Below are 15,735 nucleotides of genomic sequence, written 5' to 3' on the forward strand. Positions count from 1 at the left end.
CTTTCCAACGTAAAATGGCTCAGAAATCACATGCACGATGCTCCGTGAAATGACAGATAAAATCTACGTATTTTCATCTTTACATGTGTAACATATAAACATTTTGAAACGAATATAACTCAAATACCTATATTAATCAAAGTAAAAAATTGCAGTTTTTGCAGATATTTATATATATTTCAAAACTAAAAAAAGATTTAGATAGGATTTTATTTATAACAAATTAATATCCATATTTAAAGAGCAAGATGAAAGAATAATAGAATTTTTCTTTCTTCTCGTACCTAAAATATATTTTTCTACAGTTCTCTTTTATACATTGAAAAATATTCTCTATATTTATATATAATCTACATAAAGATATCGTACTTCTGTGTGATTTTTCTTTATTCCGATGTAGCATTGGAAATCTTATTTAAAAATAAATTTTCTTTCTATATTATTTTTTTTATATACGATTAAAAAGCTAAGATTTTATATCATCTTTTAACAGAAAATTACACATAGACATACATAAATGCTAACATAACAACAACATATATAGTAGTGCATTCTCTCTATTTCTCTTTTCTCTCGCTACCTATCTCCCTCTTACTATATCGATATATTATTTAAATGCATCAAAATATTTGTAACATTCAGTGTTTGTCTTTCTCTTATCTATATTTCGAAAATACGTAACTCATTAAAGATAATGCAAGATAGCACAAAATCAATACAATAATGTTATTTTAAAAACGTTATTGTTAATGAGTCTTAAACAAATTGTAGATATATTTGATAAACAGTTTTTGAGTTAATATTTAATATGCATTTTTAACATTTAAAATTACAATGAAAAAACCATTGTAGGTATATCAGTCATCGTATATATTAAGTCTGTAGAAAGTGAATGAATGATCTATTTTCTGCAAAATATTTTTGCCCCATATGCAGTATTATAAAATCTCTTTTTTAAAAAAAAATACAATTTTTTATACACATTGACTCTTTTAATAATACCAATTTTTATCGATATATAATGAATAGAACTTTGAACTGCATATACTATTGATTAAAAATTTATTGAAAATAACAGGCCACTCAAATTGGCCACATACTTTATCAATAAAAGCGATGAAAAATGTATAGAGGAAAGATACCAAATATGAAAAAAATACCATTTATATTTTGTTTTATAAAAAATTTGTTTTCCAATTTGTCGATTGAATGTGCGTTTGAAATTGTGGTGTGTTATTCACATACATATATAAAAATATTTATTAAATTTGAAAAGGATATTGAGGTAATATAACATTGTAAATAAGAAAAGAACATTGCGAATTTGCATTTAAGATTACATATATATGAAATATCTTATTAAATTATGCAAACAATTCATAATTACTTAATTATCTGTCATTATAATATTATGTTTTTATAATGTAAATATTATAGATATATTAATACAACATTGCCATCGTATGTACATTTGTACATCGTAATATAAAAAAAAAATTATCAAATATTAAATACCTTAAGAAAGATAATTTAATAGCGACGACTTTTGAACACTATATTAGTCTTACAACAACTTTAGATAGTCTAATTATCCTAATCTGCTTGTTATTTATTTTATCATTCTATATTAAAAATTCCATATTTGGTATCTTTATTCTATGTTGCTTTGGCACAACTTGTAGAACTGTAATAAATTTATTAAAGTAACACAATTCTTTCTTTGTTAAAATATCGTTATATGAAAATATATATATATATATATATATATAAGGATTTAGACTGGCATGTTTTACCATTAATATTGTTAATTAACAATTTACGATACAAAATTAACAAATATAATGGTATGGTTAGATTTAGACTGATACGCTTTACCATCAACATCGTTAATTAACAATGAGATAAAATTAGCGAATATAGTATGATTAATTGCAATACACGGTTATATCCATGCCTACCTATTAATGTCTCTAGATAAATAAAAAATAATCCTTAATCTATGAATAATAAATTAGTCAAAATAGTATTTATGTGTAAGATGAAGATGCTTAAAACAAATAATTACAAAATCATTATCATCCAAAGATATGGAATATATTATATATCTAAAAATATTATAAAAAATAAGAACAAATCAAAATAGAAAGAAAATATTATTTGCATAAAACCATCTAGTTATTATTAATGAATTATTTAATACATAAATGTATATATTTGAATGAATATAATGTATTATATGACAATTTTTATTGTTTAAAATTATAAAACTATAAAAAACAAATGCCTGTATACAATATATCATTTCAGATTTTGTTGATTTAAATATTTTAATTTTATTCAATATAATTCATGTTATCAGAAAAAAATTTATATTCCATATCTCCGATAGCGTCAAAATTAATTTTGTATTATTTTCAATTCTTCATATTGTCGCAATTTTATATAAAGTAGGCATATCAATAAATGATAAATAAATTTATAATTTTTTTACATATAACATTTATATAAGATAATATAATTATTCTACGATTAAACCATTATGTAAGCTAATAAGATTAAATTTTTTAAATTTATAATAAAATTTGAATTTTATTTTTTTTATAAGACATGATATTTCCATCTTTATTGTTACTGTATGATTGTAACATAAAATAATTATTTATTTATTATTATTGCAATTAATGTTAAATTTTTCAACGCCATTAATTATTTTTCTGATTTTATATGAAAATATATATTTTATTTTGAAAATTTTATTTTAAAAAATATTTTTAACTATTTAGTCATTTGCTGATGTGCCTATACATAATATTTTTCAAACAATTAGAAGCGATATGAATGGTAAAAGTCTATTCAGAAGAGTACATTGATCAAAACCATAACAATTGCTTTGCATAACTTTGTATCCTTAAACAACGATACATAATATATTGTACAATAATACACACCACATACGAACATTTACGTAAAGTAATTAAATTATTTAACTATAACTTAGGAACAATATTTTTCAATACCATGCTGAAACAGTTAATACAGCTACAAGATGTATAATACAAATATAATGAAAAAATATGGACATTTCTAAAAATAATAATAATAAATTTAATATAAATATTTTATAAAAGAATAAAAGCACATTATTCGATTATTTAAATTTTAAAACATCAAATTAAAATATATTATTTACATTACTGATTAATATTTGTAGCTTGAATGAAAAAAAGAATTATGAATATAAATATACTTATATATAATATGCAATAATATAAGTCTAAATATATTAATGAATTAAAGACAAGTAAAAATAAAGAAAGTAAATTTAAACAGAATGAAAAATTAGCAATATTAATATGTATTAATTTAATATTTTTGTGCAATTTTTCAGTTAGTTTAATAGTCTTTCATTGAAGAAAATATCATTTCGTCAGCCAAACAGTTTTAAAATATCGTTCAATATATGTATAATATATACATAAAGATTTGTAGGATTTTCTGCACTTTTTGCCATTTACAATTTTTTCCAATTTAAACTTGGAATGTTAACAATAGTTTAATTTTTTAATTATAAATTATTTGAAAAAGAAGGAATATTTACAAATTTATTGGTGAATAAAAAAGAATAGCGCACAAATAATAAGTAACAAAACATACATATATATATATATATATGTATGTATATATTTTGTACATATATATTATTTATCCAATTTTGTGTAGAGCAAACTTTAATTCTCTTTTTAAGAATATTTTGAGTTATAAAAATATTTATAATTGAGAAAATAAGAAAACAACTCTTTTGCAATTTTTGCTAACAATAAAACTTTAAATTAATAAAAAAATTAATAAAAAGATAAATGGCAAAAATTTAACATGCTGTCTACATAAAAATAATATCGTACATATATATTTGTTTCTTTCTCTAAATTGAAAAAATATATATATATTCAATATGTTTTTCGTACATTTGTATATGTGTGTATATATCAGAACTTTGTTTTGTCTCTTTCGAGCAGTCTGAATAAAAATATGTCTGAAAGATATTCTATCTTACATTTTTCTTGGAGCACAAGAAGTGGGCAATAGTTCACTGAATCAAGACAAATCAACTTAGTTTTCGATCTGATCTGATTGTGACAGAGAGCTAGAGTTAATTTCTGTGATTTGACACGATTCTGAAAGAGAACTTTTACGTTCCTTACAATTAGTAAGACTTTTTAGTATCTTCTTTATCTAAAAGCACTGAATATATTCAATACTTAACAATATTCGATACAACAGTTTTATTTTTATTTTGGCAATCTTTATAGAGGCTGAAGTAAAATATATAGTTCTTCCATTGCGTGCGATTTATGCAACCCTGTATTCGTATATGATTTAGACAAATAATGTCTTTGAAAGAAAATATCATTGTAATATAGTAGATAAAAAAACATGTCAGAATAATATAATTAAAAAAATTGTCCTGACCATTATTTTAAATAAATATATATATATATATATATAATAAATAATTCAATCGAAATTGTCTAATATAATTAATCAAGACACCTTTATAAGATGTTCTGTAGATTTTCAATTTTTTATATGACAAATTAATTTTTTACATTTATATTTTTAAACCTTCTACTAATTGACAGCCATCTTCAAAGTGAGCATAGTTTTTCTTATTCAACATACATGTGTTAATTTAATAATTTCTGTTCTATTTATGTTCTAGTTTGAATCTTTCGTCTCATATTATATAAAATAATCGTTAGTTTGTATAAAACTTGTAATTATTATATTAACATCAGTTGATCAAGGAATTAAATCTTCTATTTCAGAAATAAAAAAAATTGCAATATTACTTAGAATATTTTAAGCTTTAGAGAGAGAGAACGTTTTATAATATTTTATGAACATTATTGCTTATATAGCACTTCATGCCGCAATGGAAGTACAACCGATATCATATAACATTAATAATCTCTAAGTCTGTATTTTATCAACAGCGCTTAATATTTATTTGTAGAGATCTGTATATGAGGAGATCAGTTCTACGTCATATAGTATCTATATACATCATCTCGCTTGTACTGTTTCATTTTAGCCTTCACATCTCTTACGATCATACTTTTAATAACATGTATGTATATATTATTAACATAATAGTTCCACAGAATTAAAGCTTATTTGTGCGATCCTTTATCGTGACATACGATATGAACTAGCCTTAAATTCTTCACGGTAAACAGATTGTCGTAACAGTCATAGATATCCTGTTCATTGATCGTACCCTGTTGTGAGAGCTGTAATAACTTCGGAACGAGCATCCTAGACCTTTCGATTCTGCAAATAATAATAATTAAATTTCACCGGATCATTTTATTGTATTGATAACGCCTACATCGAATATAGGTACCGTTTCAAATTTAAGTTAGCGTGTATAGATTAATAATTTCCCGAAATCATCCGTTTGGCATTTCACGAACAAAAAAATCCGCTACGATCATAATCTTACTTGTGATCCAAATTCCATGTTGAGAATAGAGCGAGCTCCTCCCTGGATTTATACGGGTTGATCTTGTGTCGGTCACCATAAGCGCAGCCGTCCATGTTCCATCGGCCTTGGCATCTAAACTCACCCTTCTCGTTACAAATAGGAATTTGTCTTCCTCCTGGTTTCACACGATAGGTGCCACCTTCCAATAGCTCGTCGTCTTTTTTCGCAGACTCGACGAGCCTTCTCGCGTCTGTCTCGTCGATTTTGATTGAATCGACGTCATTCGTACTCGTATCGGATGATTCAGGAAGACGAAGATACCGTTGACGCAGATACGTTTCGTCGCTGATATGACTAAAGTTACAAGGACAATGCTCGTAACATCGGCTAGAATCGATCTCGTCATTATCATCCTTAGAGTTTTTAGAGTGTGCTCTGCTTCTGTCGAAATAATATCCGAAATAATGATCTTCCTTGAGCTGAACTTTAAAAAATGCTATTGTACGCAGAAGCTGCTGTCTCGCATTGCGATCATTCATGAATACGTCCGAATTTCTAATCTGTTCGATCGTTTTATACAGATAAGTGCGTATTCTGTCTTGACACCTGCGATGCATGTATGCTTCCTGTGGATAAAACAAAAAATTTATTCGGAAGCTTCAATTTCATAATTTAAAATCTCAGAAAAAAAAAAGAGCAAACTATCTCCTATAAACTGAATTATTAATTATATATGAAATAATAAATGTTTATTTAATAAAATGCAAAAAAGGCGGTATAAATTATGTATAATGATAGGGTGGATTTTTCGCTTCACTGAACTCACTTTGGTCGTACAATTAGTTTCCAAATCTTGAAACCACTCCGGATGACCGTCCCTCGTGCTAAGCATCGTCTTGGAATCATCTTTGTTCAACACTTTGTTCAACAAGGCAACCTTTGCTTTAAGATTTTCTGTCAGGAATTGCGTCACCTTGTCGCCGGCAGTGAGGAAATCAATGTTCACGCGTCTCAGTGCATCATAGAGAATGTCCGCATCTGTAAGAAATCTCGTTCGTCCTTGAAAAAGAATTGCACGGCGTCTTCGCCGTCCGTAAAAGAATACGATCTACTTTTCCCCAGGGTGCAATTTGGTCTTTGCCAAAAAGTTGATAACCTTCTGAGAGACTGATACTGGTCCGGAATATTTAATTTTGGCACGTGGCCAAACTCGCGGCGCATATTCGTTATTGCATGGTGATAAACTTACGTTGAATTTGTAATGCAATGAATCTCGGAAATATACTCTTTAAGTTACGCAGTTAACGCTAACAATGATAAATGTACTATGTAGAAGTATTAAGAAAGTGTAGAAAGTTCAAAGCAGCTTTTCGAATTATTGCTTCATAAAAATTAAATGCACTAAAAACGTTAATTGCGATAAAAAAATATTTTTAGGATCTGTACATTTACGTTAAAAAAACATTTATTTTTTATACGTAGAAAAATAAAAAATTGATATAAAAATGTTACATAAGCAGCGTGACCTTTTCTCGAGTTTCTTCTCTTGTATAAAAAAGAAATAGCAACCTCGTTACGTGGAATCGTTATTCGAAGATGTAAAACTTCTATCGGCTATTCTAATAACTTCGTCAATCCAGCTCTTTAACAATATTATTTATAGCCGGTTCTTAAAAATTTAATTATTGATATATAATAGTTCTATGTTATTAATTGAAAATGGAGTATTAATAATATTTCAATAAATACAGAAATAGAAATATTCAATTTTTAAACATGTCTAATATACATATAATACATTTTCTTTTTTGCATTGTTAAAACAATCAGATTAATTATTCCAATTTCAAGATGTATTAATATATTTCACGTTATACTTACATACTATATTATTATACTAACCGGATAATACTTTCTCTCCTGGCTTCTGTAAGACCAGAGTAGTCTGTGGCTCCAATGTACGAAAATACTCCTCATCGATTAATGATCCATCCAAAAGAAAAACATTTACCTCTGTCGGATCGTTAATTATCTATAAAAGCACTTCGGATTACCATTTTCAAATTACTATTGATTCGGTCTAATTAGTTTTTCTTTACTGTGGGATTGTGAATATTGAGATTGTGGAGGAAGCGGCCGCGCGAAAGAGCCTTCGTTAGTCAGATCTGCTCTCGGATTAATTAACGTCCGTGAAAGTATTTTGAATAAATGATTGATAATGTAGCGGTACAAAAGAATACTCGATATTTCAAACAAACAGTCAAGGCTACATTGTAATACACTCTCTCGTAAATAATTCTCTGAAGGTCGAATGCAAGGATTACCAACTTTTATATCGCTTTTCTCGTAGCTTGACAGCGTCATTTTCACATTTCTCTCAACGAGTCTGCAAACAATGAAGGTCGGAACAATTTGCCACGCGTACATCCCACTCGTAGATAAGTTATTGAAAGTTTTTGAAGTCCGATAAGTTAAAAAATAATTAAATAAAAAGTAATTCATTTACATTTTTGTCAAGAATTTTATTAGTTATAACATAGCATTATTCCGAAGAGTAAATAATTATAATACGACAATATTCATTAATGTTATTCATAGTTGAACGTAACCAGGATGTTGAAAGAGATTCATCAATTACTACATCAATTTAAAAAATTTGTCACAATGTATATGGATTATGCGTTAATTTCTTTGTAAAAATGATTAAAGTAATGATTCATTCGAAAATGGGAAACTCAAGAGTTATGATTTTGCGTCATTTCGGATTGAAGTTGGTATATATCGCGGAAGCACAATATTTGGGTCGACTTTTAAGAGTCAACACAGAAAGCGGATTCACACGCCCTTGACATTGAGATTATTTTCTGTCCCTGGCCCGGCTGGTTCGATAGAGCCAGCGGTTGCGGGCGGGCGGATGCGGATTTCAAGGACGCGCTGCAACCGGATTAACCTACCTATCTACCAACCCTCGAAATACTATCAACTACGCCTCTTTCATATCAAGGGCAGTCGAAAAATATTCGCGATATTGATACGCGATCCGAAATAGATATATTAATATCTACGTTTCTTTGTCTATTTTTATCGTGTCAACGCAATTTTATCAAATTCTTATGTCAATATATGAAATAAACGATACAGTAAAATTCAACATGTTAAATATGACAAATGATATTTCATTTTTCTAGAAACTGATAGATTTTTTTCTACAATATTATAAAGAATAAAAGAATGCCGATTATGTACCAGAATTATCCGTTTAGTGCTTGATGAAAAAATCGAGAAGAAGAAATACATATATAAGATTATAAGATTGCATAATTTTTGCAAGATATTCCTGTCGATGCAAATCTCTGAACGTGTTTAATGAATGACTTTCTATTCGCTGTATTAAGCACTATGACTTAAGTGTCCATTTTAATTATTTCCTCTCACTTCATAAATTCCATCGCGTGTGTTATAACTGCAGATTGATTAGAAATCGTAGAGTGCAGTAATGATTGCTGCGAAACAATTTGAAAGGAAATCGGAACAAAAGCGCGATTTGTTCAGCACATTTAAGTAATTATTGAATAAACAATATATAGGGGAAGAATAGATGCACTGAGCGTGCGAGTGCGAGTCGAATAAATCTATACAATGGGAATCGTTTAGTACACATGCACCGGATTCTATTCTTGCTTTCGCCTGCAAGGACAAATTTCACATTTTAACAATGCACGAAGCGTAAGTTGAGCAGCAATGACTGGCACAATTTATGTGACTGCTTTTTTTCTTTTGCATCTTTATTCTATAAATAATGTGAATATTTCAAATTTAAAAAAAGTTTCAATTTATTTTTTATTCCAGATTATATCAATATCCGCAACAAAAATTTATTTTAAATGTATCTCATGTATTAAGTAATTGTTATATTATTTTAAACGAAACTTCGCATTATTCAAGCGAGAAATAGCATCATAATATACATTCGAAGGAATGTAAATCTAGCTCAAAACGATGTATACATCATCCGAATACTAGATGAATGTGAATGCGCAGCATTTACGTGATAAATTTCGTTACATTATCATATGCAGTTACATTGCGTGAAAATATATTACATTATTCATACGATACGATCTATCTCGGTGCAGCATCTATATATTGCATATAATATCCAAAAGCAAAAGTTTAAAGTTTAAGTTTAAAGCGTTAAACAGTATAAAATTAATTAATCTATATGATCTATTATAACATAGATATATGTACTTACATTTAATTTCGAACACGCTTTTCGCTTAAGGTCTTGAAAATTTTTACAGGCAATACCAATTTTCCGCGTACGATTCACATCTGTCACTTTGTATCCTCTGAGCTGAAATCAATTAATCCAAATATAGTAAAATCCGATATTCCATAAAATTAATGTAAATATGAAAAATAATGTAAATAATGAAATATAGAGCCCTTATCAATTTTTTAACAATATATTTATATTATAGAAATCTTTTATTCATAATATATTTAATAACTCATATATCAATATGCACATTGTTACGTAATATAATATTTTTTTATAACCGAGATGCTTAATATAATTATCTTTAGTTTAAATTCAGTTATATATAGCAATAGTTTTTAAACTTTTTTTAATAATATTAATTTTATAGAGTGTTACGTTTAGTTACGCAATATAAAATCAAATTACTATTATAGCTTTAATTTCAATATTAATAAACTGAAAAGTATCTGAAATAATATAAAAAATATAATATATTTAATTTAAAATACATATTAAAAGTAATGAAAAAAATAATTAATTTAATAAATTTAATTCGAAAAAATTATTTAAAAGCTGACTTAAATAGAATCGTTTTAATAGTTACTTTTTGTTATATCAGAATAGATTTTTTTATTAATAATATTTCTGTAAAAAATATTGTACGTAAATTTTTTTGAATATTATATTCCACATGACTCTCTCTCTCTCTCTCTCTCTATTATATATATTTAATAAAATATTTTAAAATAATGATTAATAAATTCATTGATAATTAAATAAATAAATTTGCTGAATAAAAAGTAATTTTGTATTTTGTGGGTAAATGTTGCTAAGAGGAAATATTGAAGCTATTTCCATTCAAAACCTGATATTACATACATTTTTCTAAAACGTTATGTTTTTCCGCATATTTTAAATTTTCATTTTTTAAAATCGATTCAGTACTTTTACTTTGTAAACATGGAGCAAAACAAACAGTATTTTCAATGCTTAATGCTTTTTTACTTTCGCAAAGGCAAAAATGCAACACAAACAAAAAAATATGTACTATATATGGTGAGAATGCCATAAACGAACGTGTGTGCTAGAATTTGATTTTGAGAAAAAATTACTTTTTACTCAATATTTTATAATAATCATCAAATTAAGTGATAATTTTCTTAATTAGAATGACTTTAAAAAATAGAAGTATTAAAAGCGAGTGGCAATTAAGAAAAAGAAAGACTTTCTAAAAAAAAAATAAATATTAAAGCGATACATAATATTAGATTATTACGTATGAAGTAAACTTTTCTACACAAATAACTAAGTAATTGTTCTCAGCATTATATTCAAGGCTGTAAGATTTGAGAGATGATAGTATTTAGATTTCTACGCATGCATAATTTTTAAGTAACTCATATTTTATATTCAATAGCATCCAGTCGAGGCCACTTGACACGCATGTCAAAATGCAAATATAAATAACAAAGCCCATTGATAATGAAACTCTCTTCCCCCTTTCACTATATTATATACATAACATATATATATATATATATATATATATATATATATAAAATATATAATAATCATTTTATTTCGTGAAACACTTAGATATTATATAAATATTAAATAAATTCGTGATAAATAAAAATTGTTTACATATTGTAGGAGAAACATATAACATTAAACAATATTATAGAGATTTTAATTTAACATTAATTTATTTATCTTTACTCCTCTTCTATTTAATTACGAAGGAAGACTGGCAATTTCAATCTTTTTTAAATCTTAATCTCAAAGAGAAACACAATTCAATAATAAGACAAGCATTTAATATAATTAATTAAAATAAGAACCTGCAGAAAAAATTATTTAATTAGTCGCTTCGCTCGTCAAAAATGCAATCAAAGCACGTCTTTCATGCTCTGATATAAAAATATTTTAATATCACGAAGTAGTCAAATAATGTTTGTCATGCAAGATACGAATGCAGCACGTGCGTACCTCGTTTTTACAAGACGATCCATCCGTCAGACGGCGAAAGCACTCGGTGATGAGAGACATGTTTCGTCGAGGGAAATGATGACGGTCAGGCAGGGGAAAAAGAAAGAGAAAGGAAAAAGATCGGAATGATCCCTTCACCCGTGCTGCACTGCACCAAACGTCTTTGACATTTGCTCTCTGCCTCTTCGTTCGCACTCTGACCTTGACACTGCCACTCTTATCAAGCGTTTGGATAAGACCCGTGGAAGAGAAAAATGGGAGAACTGTCGCATTCGGAACTGGAGGGAGACGTGAGAAGAATGAATGAATGGTAGGAGACTAAGGCAGACCATGAGAGAGGAACAACTGTTGCCGCATATCAGGTACCAAGGCAGACTACACAGTAACGGGAACTGGTTAGTAGTGGGGTCGGTCGGCTCTGTGAGCACGACAAAGCCGCTACGACGCAAGTACTGTGGCACTGATGCGCGAGAATGATGATCGGTGGAGAGAAAGAAGCGAAGAGAGAGAGAGAGTGGTATGAGCGGTCGTGGAAAGGGAGACAGAGAGAACTAGCGGTTCCGACATCGATGAGACACGAGGAAGGAATGCGTCCTCCGGCTGGCATGCAGGGCAGGAGACGATGAACCGATATATATATATGTACATCACAAAATGCGCCTGCGAACTAGTCACCCATTTTGCGTCTTGATATTTAGCAGAGGGCAGCAGTTGATAGGAACTTGCTGCATCTTTTATATTTAATAACTGTAATGCTATTGATTAAAAATATATGTATCGACATTAAAGAAAAATAAATATTTCAGACGAAAGATGTATCTAACTATATATGCACTTTAAATAAAGTAAAAAAAGAGATCGTGGATAATTAAAAAAAAACCTAGTTAGTTTAGAATTAAATTTTTATCTATAATTTTATTCTCTAAAAAAACAAACCATGTTAATAAGCGTTTAGATAAGACTCATACAAGAGAAAAATAAGAGAATTGTTGCATTCAGAGTTTGAGGAACAACGTGAGAGAGAGATGACAAGCAAAAGTAGTATTTCAACACGACAATTAATTTAATTATATAAGTTAATTTTATTCGATTTTAATTAAATCTAAATTCCACAAAATCTCTTTCTAAATATATGAATAAATAAGCAAGTGCATATATACCTATAATCTTAAAAATACTTAATATTTTTGTAATTCAAATTTATGCTTGTTAAATTCATGTATCTTTATCGATTAAATGTAAAAATGATAGACAAATTATATGGCACTTGTCAAAACCAAAGATGACGAAAGAAAAAGGAAGTGCAATAAAATAATAAACGAGGTCTTGTGTGAATTTTGCAAAGACTCCGAAAGATATATGTGTTCGCACAAGTAATAAACAGAGATTTTCAAGCAATCTCAATTGAAAGATAAATAACTTCTTTCTCTCTTTTATAATAATGAACATTTCAGTTTCTTATATAATATATCAAAAAAGATGTATTTAATAGCAAAATAATTTTATCTATGTCGATCGAGAGGCAGATGACGATACACTATGCAACATTAATAATTAAATAATCTGTTTCTATTATTACAACCAATATAATTGAGGAATTGTACCAAAGTTTGCGATTGTTTAACTGTAAAGAAAAAACTTTATACCATTTTGCTTCAGAATATAAGATAACAATAATAAAGGAAAAATTATATAGCGTTATGCAAGTAAGCATCTACAATTTTTTCAAACTTTTGTTATTAGATATGCGAGATATTTTCTTAAAGATTCAATTTTAAAAAATCAACAAGCGCATGATAGAAAGAACAATCCAAGTTTTATTCAAGGAGAGCCCTTTCATCAGTAAGATGCAATTAGCATAATAAATTATTATAAGAGAATGTAATCCTCTTATGATGCTCAACAATAAATGTTCGATTAAATATTGCTCCACGTAATAAATACGTATAAGCATTAGCACTAGAATAAATAAAGCCCCAAGAGACGCGCAATTGCAAGATACATTATTACTTCTTAATCATCATAGTTTTACACGGCTTGACATTTGACGTCATTACAAAATAGGTATTCCATAAATCAGGCTGTCTAAAAATCATGCTTGTTAAATGTTTATTACTGAAGTCTACGTTTCTCACCTGCTATTTATAAATGATGAGAATACAATGCGTGCATATCATTTCTGTGGTTTATAATAAATTTTGTGCAAGTGCTATTAAAAATATTATATTATATGTATATTTATAATAAAATAAATCATCAACAAATTTTTTATGTAAGATGAAATATATAGATTTCATTGATTCTAGATAAATTCTCAAACAATTACAAAACTTTTCACATTTTTCTTTAATTTTCGTAATTTAATTAACATTAAACGAAGTATATAAATAAATTTAATTATTATGTTACTACTTAAACTATGTTAAAAAATATTTTAATTGTATATATTATCTCGTAATTACGCGAAAATTAGAGTCAAAGTTACAACATATAAATATTACACAAAGTCAGAATGATTTCCGAGTTAGTTAACAAGCGATTCAAATTAAACGTCAAGTAAAGTTCAAACGTAACCACGCGTGATGTTGAAAGCCACAATTATACAAGTATTTTTCAATTTTTTGCAATTCTGTTGCTATTGATTTTTAATAACTTACAGCAAGTTTAAGAATTTAAAATTGAAAATGCGGGAAAATTTATACATATACGAAATAGATGTGTAAATATAACTACCTCGAACTCCGAGTTATTATTGAAGTAATTTTCTTTTAAATGTCTAATGCTCGTTTAAGTGGAATAGACTTATTCACACAATTGTTTTGATACGCGTACGATTGATTATATAAAACCCGATTACATATAACAATCTGTAATTTGCCTATTAAATAATCTCACAATGTAAGAATTCTAGCATAATTTATATGTGGAATGCAGTATATAAATATAATAGAAAAATAACATATAACATATAGAATTAAACATAAAAAGACTTAGATCTTTAAAAAAAATTTATTAAAGCATAGATTTGTAAAACAGTTTATATGTCTTGTTTGATGCTACATATTCTATTTAATTCGCTTTTCTGAAGCAAATAAGTTACACAACGATAGGAAAAATATTTCTTTTGTTCTGTAATTTGGTAATATATAAGTATTATTAATTATTTAGATTATTCAAACGCTAGTAAAAAAATCAAAGATTGCAATTCAACGACCAATTCTAGCACAAATTTTGTATTATTAATTCAAGACGATGTTTCGATCATCTGCTGTGATCCTTATCAAGTATGCAGTCTTTCGTGGTAAATATATAATTCTCAGCATTACGAACACAAATCAAACATATTGAAATGCAATATATTCTAAGTACTGAGTATAAAGTAAAAATTAAAAAGAGATACCGTCATGTCAATATGGAACTTCGTCATAAAATGTTTCTTTTTTAATTTTTTGCTTTATACTCAGTGCTTAGAATATGTTGAATTTCAATATGTTTGACTTGCGTTCGTGTTGCTGAGAATTATATTGACCAAAGATTGCATACTTGATAAGGACCACAAGCAGATGGTCGACACGTCGTCTTGAATTAATAATAAAAAAATTGTGCTAGAATTGGTCGTTGAATTGCAACCTTTGAACTATTATAAATATATATGGGACGTTTCGCGCCAAGCAGGCCACCTTTCCTTCCAAAACTTAATGGGAAGAAACGTTTAAGGTCTCAAAATATTCGTATATTTGTATATTTTTTAATGGAACGTGGTCTTTTTAAAAATTCAATATGATAATTCCAATATAGCGCCTAAAATTCGTAAAAGTCACGAATAATCGTACATTATCTTTAATTAAATTGTGAAAATTTAACAAATCAACTTGAAAATAATAGAGTATAAGGTTTTCGAGGTCGTTGATTGTGAATCTGAAAAACAATTATAAAATTTAAAATGGCGGCCATATAAAGTCAATGATTCTTGTCTAAGTAATGGAAAATCACTCAAA

At 27.6% G+C, this 15,735-nt stretch overlaps 1 protein-coding gene across 1 annotated transcript; it reads right to left on the minus strand.

The window, feature by feature from the left end:
• Positions 1-2,835: 2,835 nt before the first annotated feature.
• Positions 2,836-12,347, minus strand: Drep4 (DNA fragmentation factor-related protein 4). Its single transcript, XM_029320813.2, has 6 exons — positions 11,738-12,347; positions 9,740-9,841; positions 7,387-7,516; positions 6,312-6,523; positions 5,504-6,111; positions 2,836-5,331 (listed from the first exon to the last, which is right to left on the minus strand). Exons 1-6 carry the CDS (start codon positions 11,795-11,797, stop codon positions 5,172-5,174), a joined length of 1,272 nt encoding a protein of 423 aa, XP_029176646.2. The 5' UTR covers positions 11,798-12,347; the 3' UTR covers positions 2,836-5,171.
• Between the last annotated feature and the right edge of the window lie 3,388 nt (positions 12,348-15,735).

This window comes from Nylanderia fulva, unplaced genomic scaffold (assembly GCF_048542155.1).
Source record: "Nylanderia fulva isolate GAGA-0341 unplaced genomic scaffold, ASM4854215v1 Scaffold1, whole genome shotgun sequence".
Taxonomy (NCBI): Eukaryota; Metazoa; Arthropoda; class Insecta; order Hymenoptera; family Formicidae; genus Nylanderia; species Nylanderia fulva.

Bases quoted from the DNA above. Each gene is read 5' to 3' on its own strand.
- Drep4 (XM_029320813.2), bottom strand. From the start codon at position 11,797: ATGTCTCTCATCACCGAGTGCTTTCGCCGTCTGACGGATGGATCGTCT. The intron at 9,842-11,737 runs GTACGCACGTGC...AATTGATTTCAG, and splicing joins GATCGTCTTGTAAAAACGAG to CTCAGAGGATACAAAGTGAC. The intron at 6,112-6,311 runs GTGAGTTCAGTG...TTTTATCCACAG, and splicing joins AAACTAATTGTACGACCAAA to GAAGCATACATGCATCGCAG.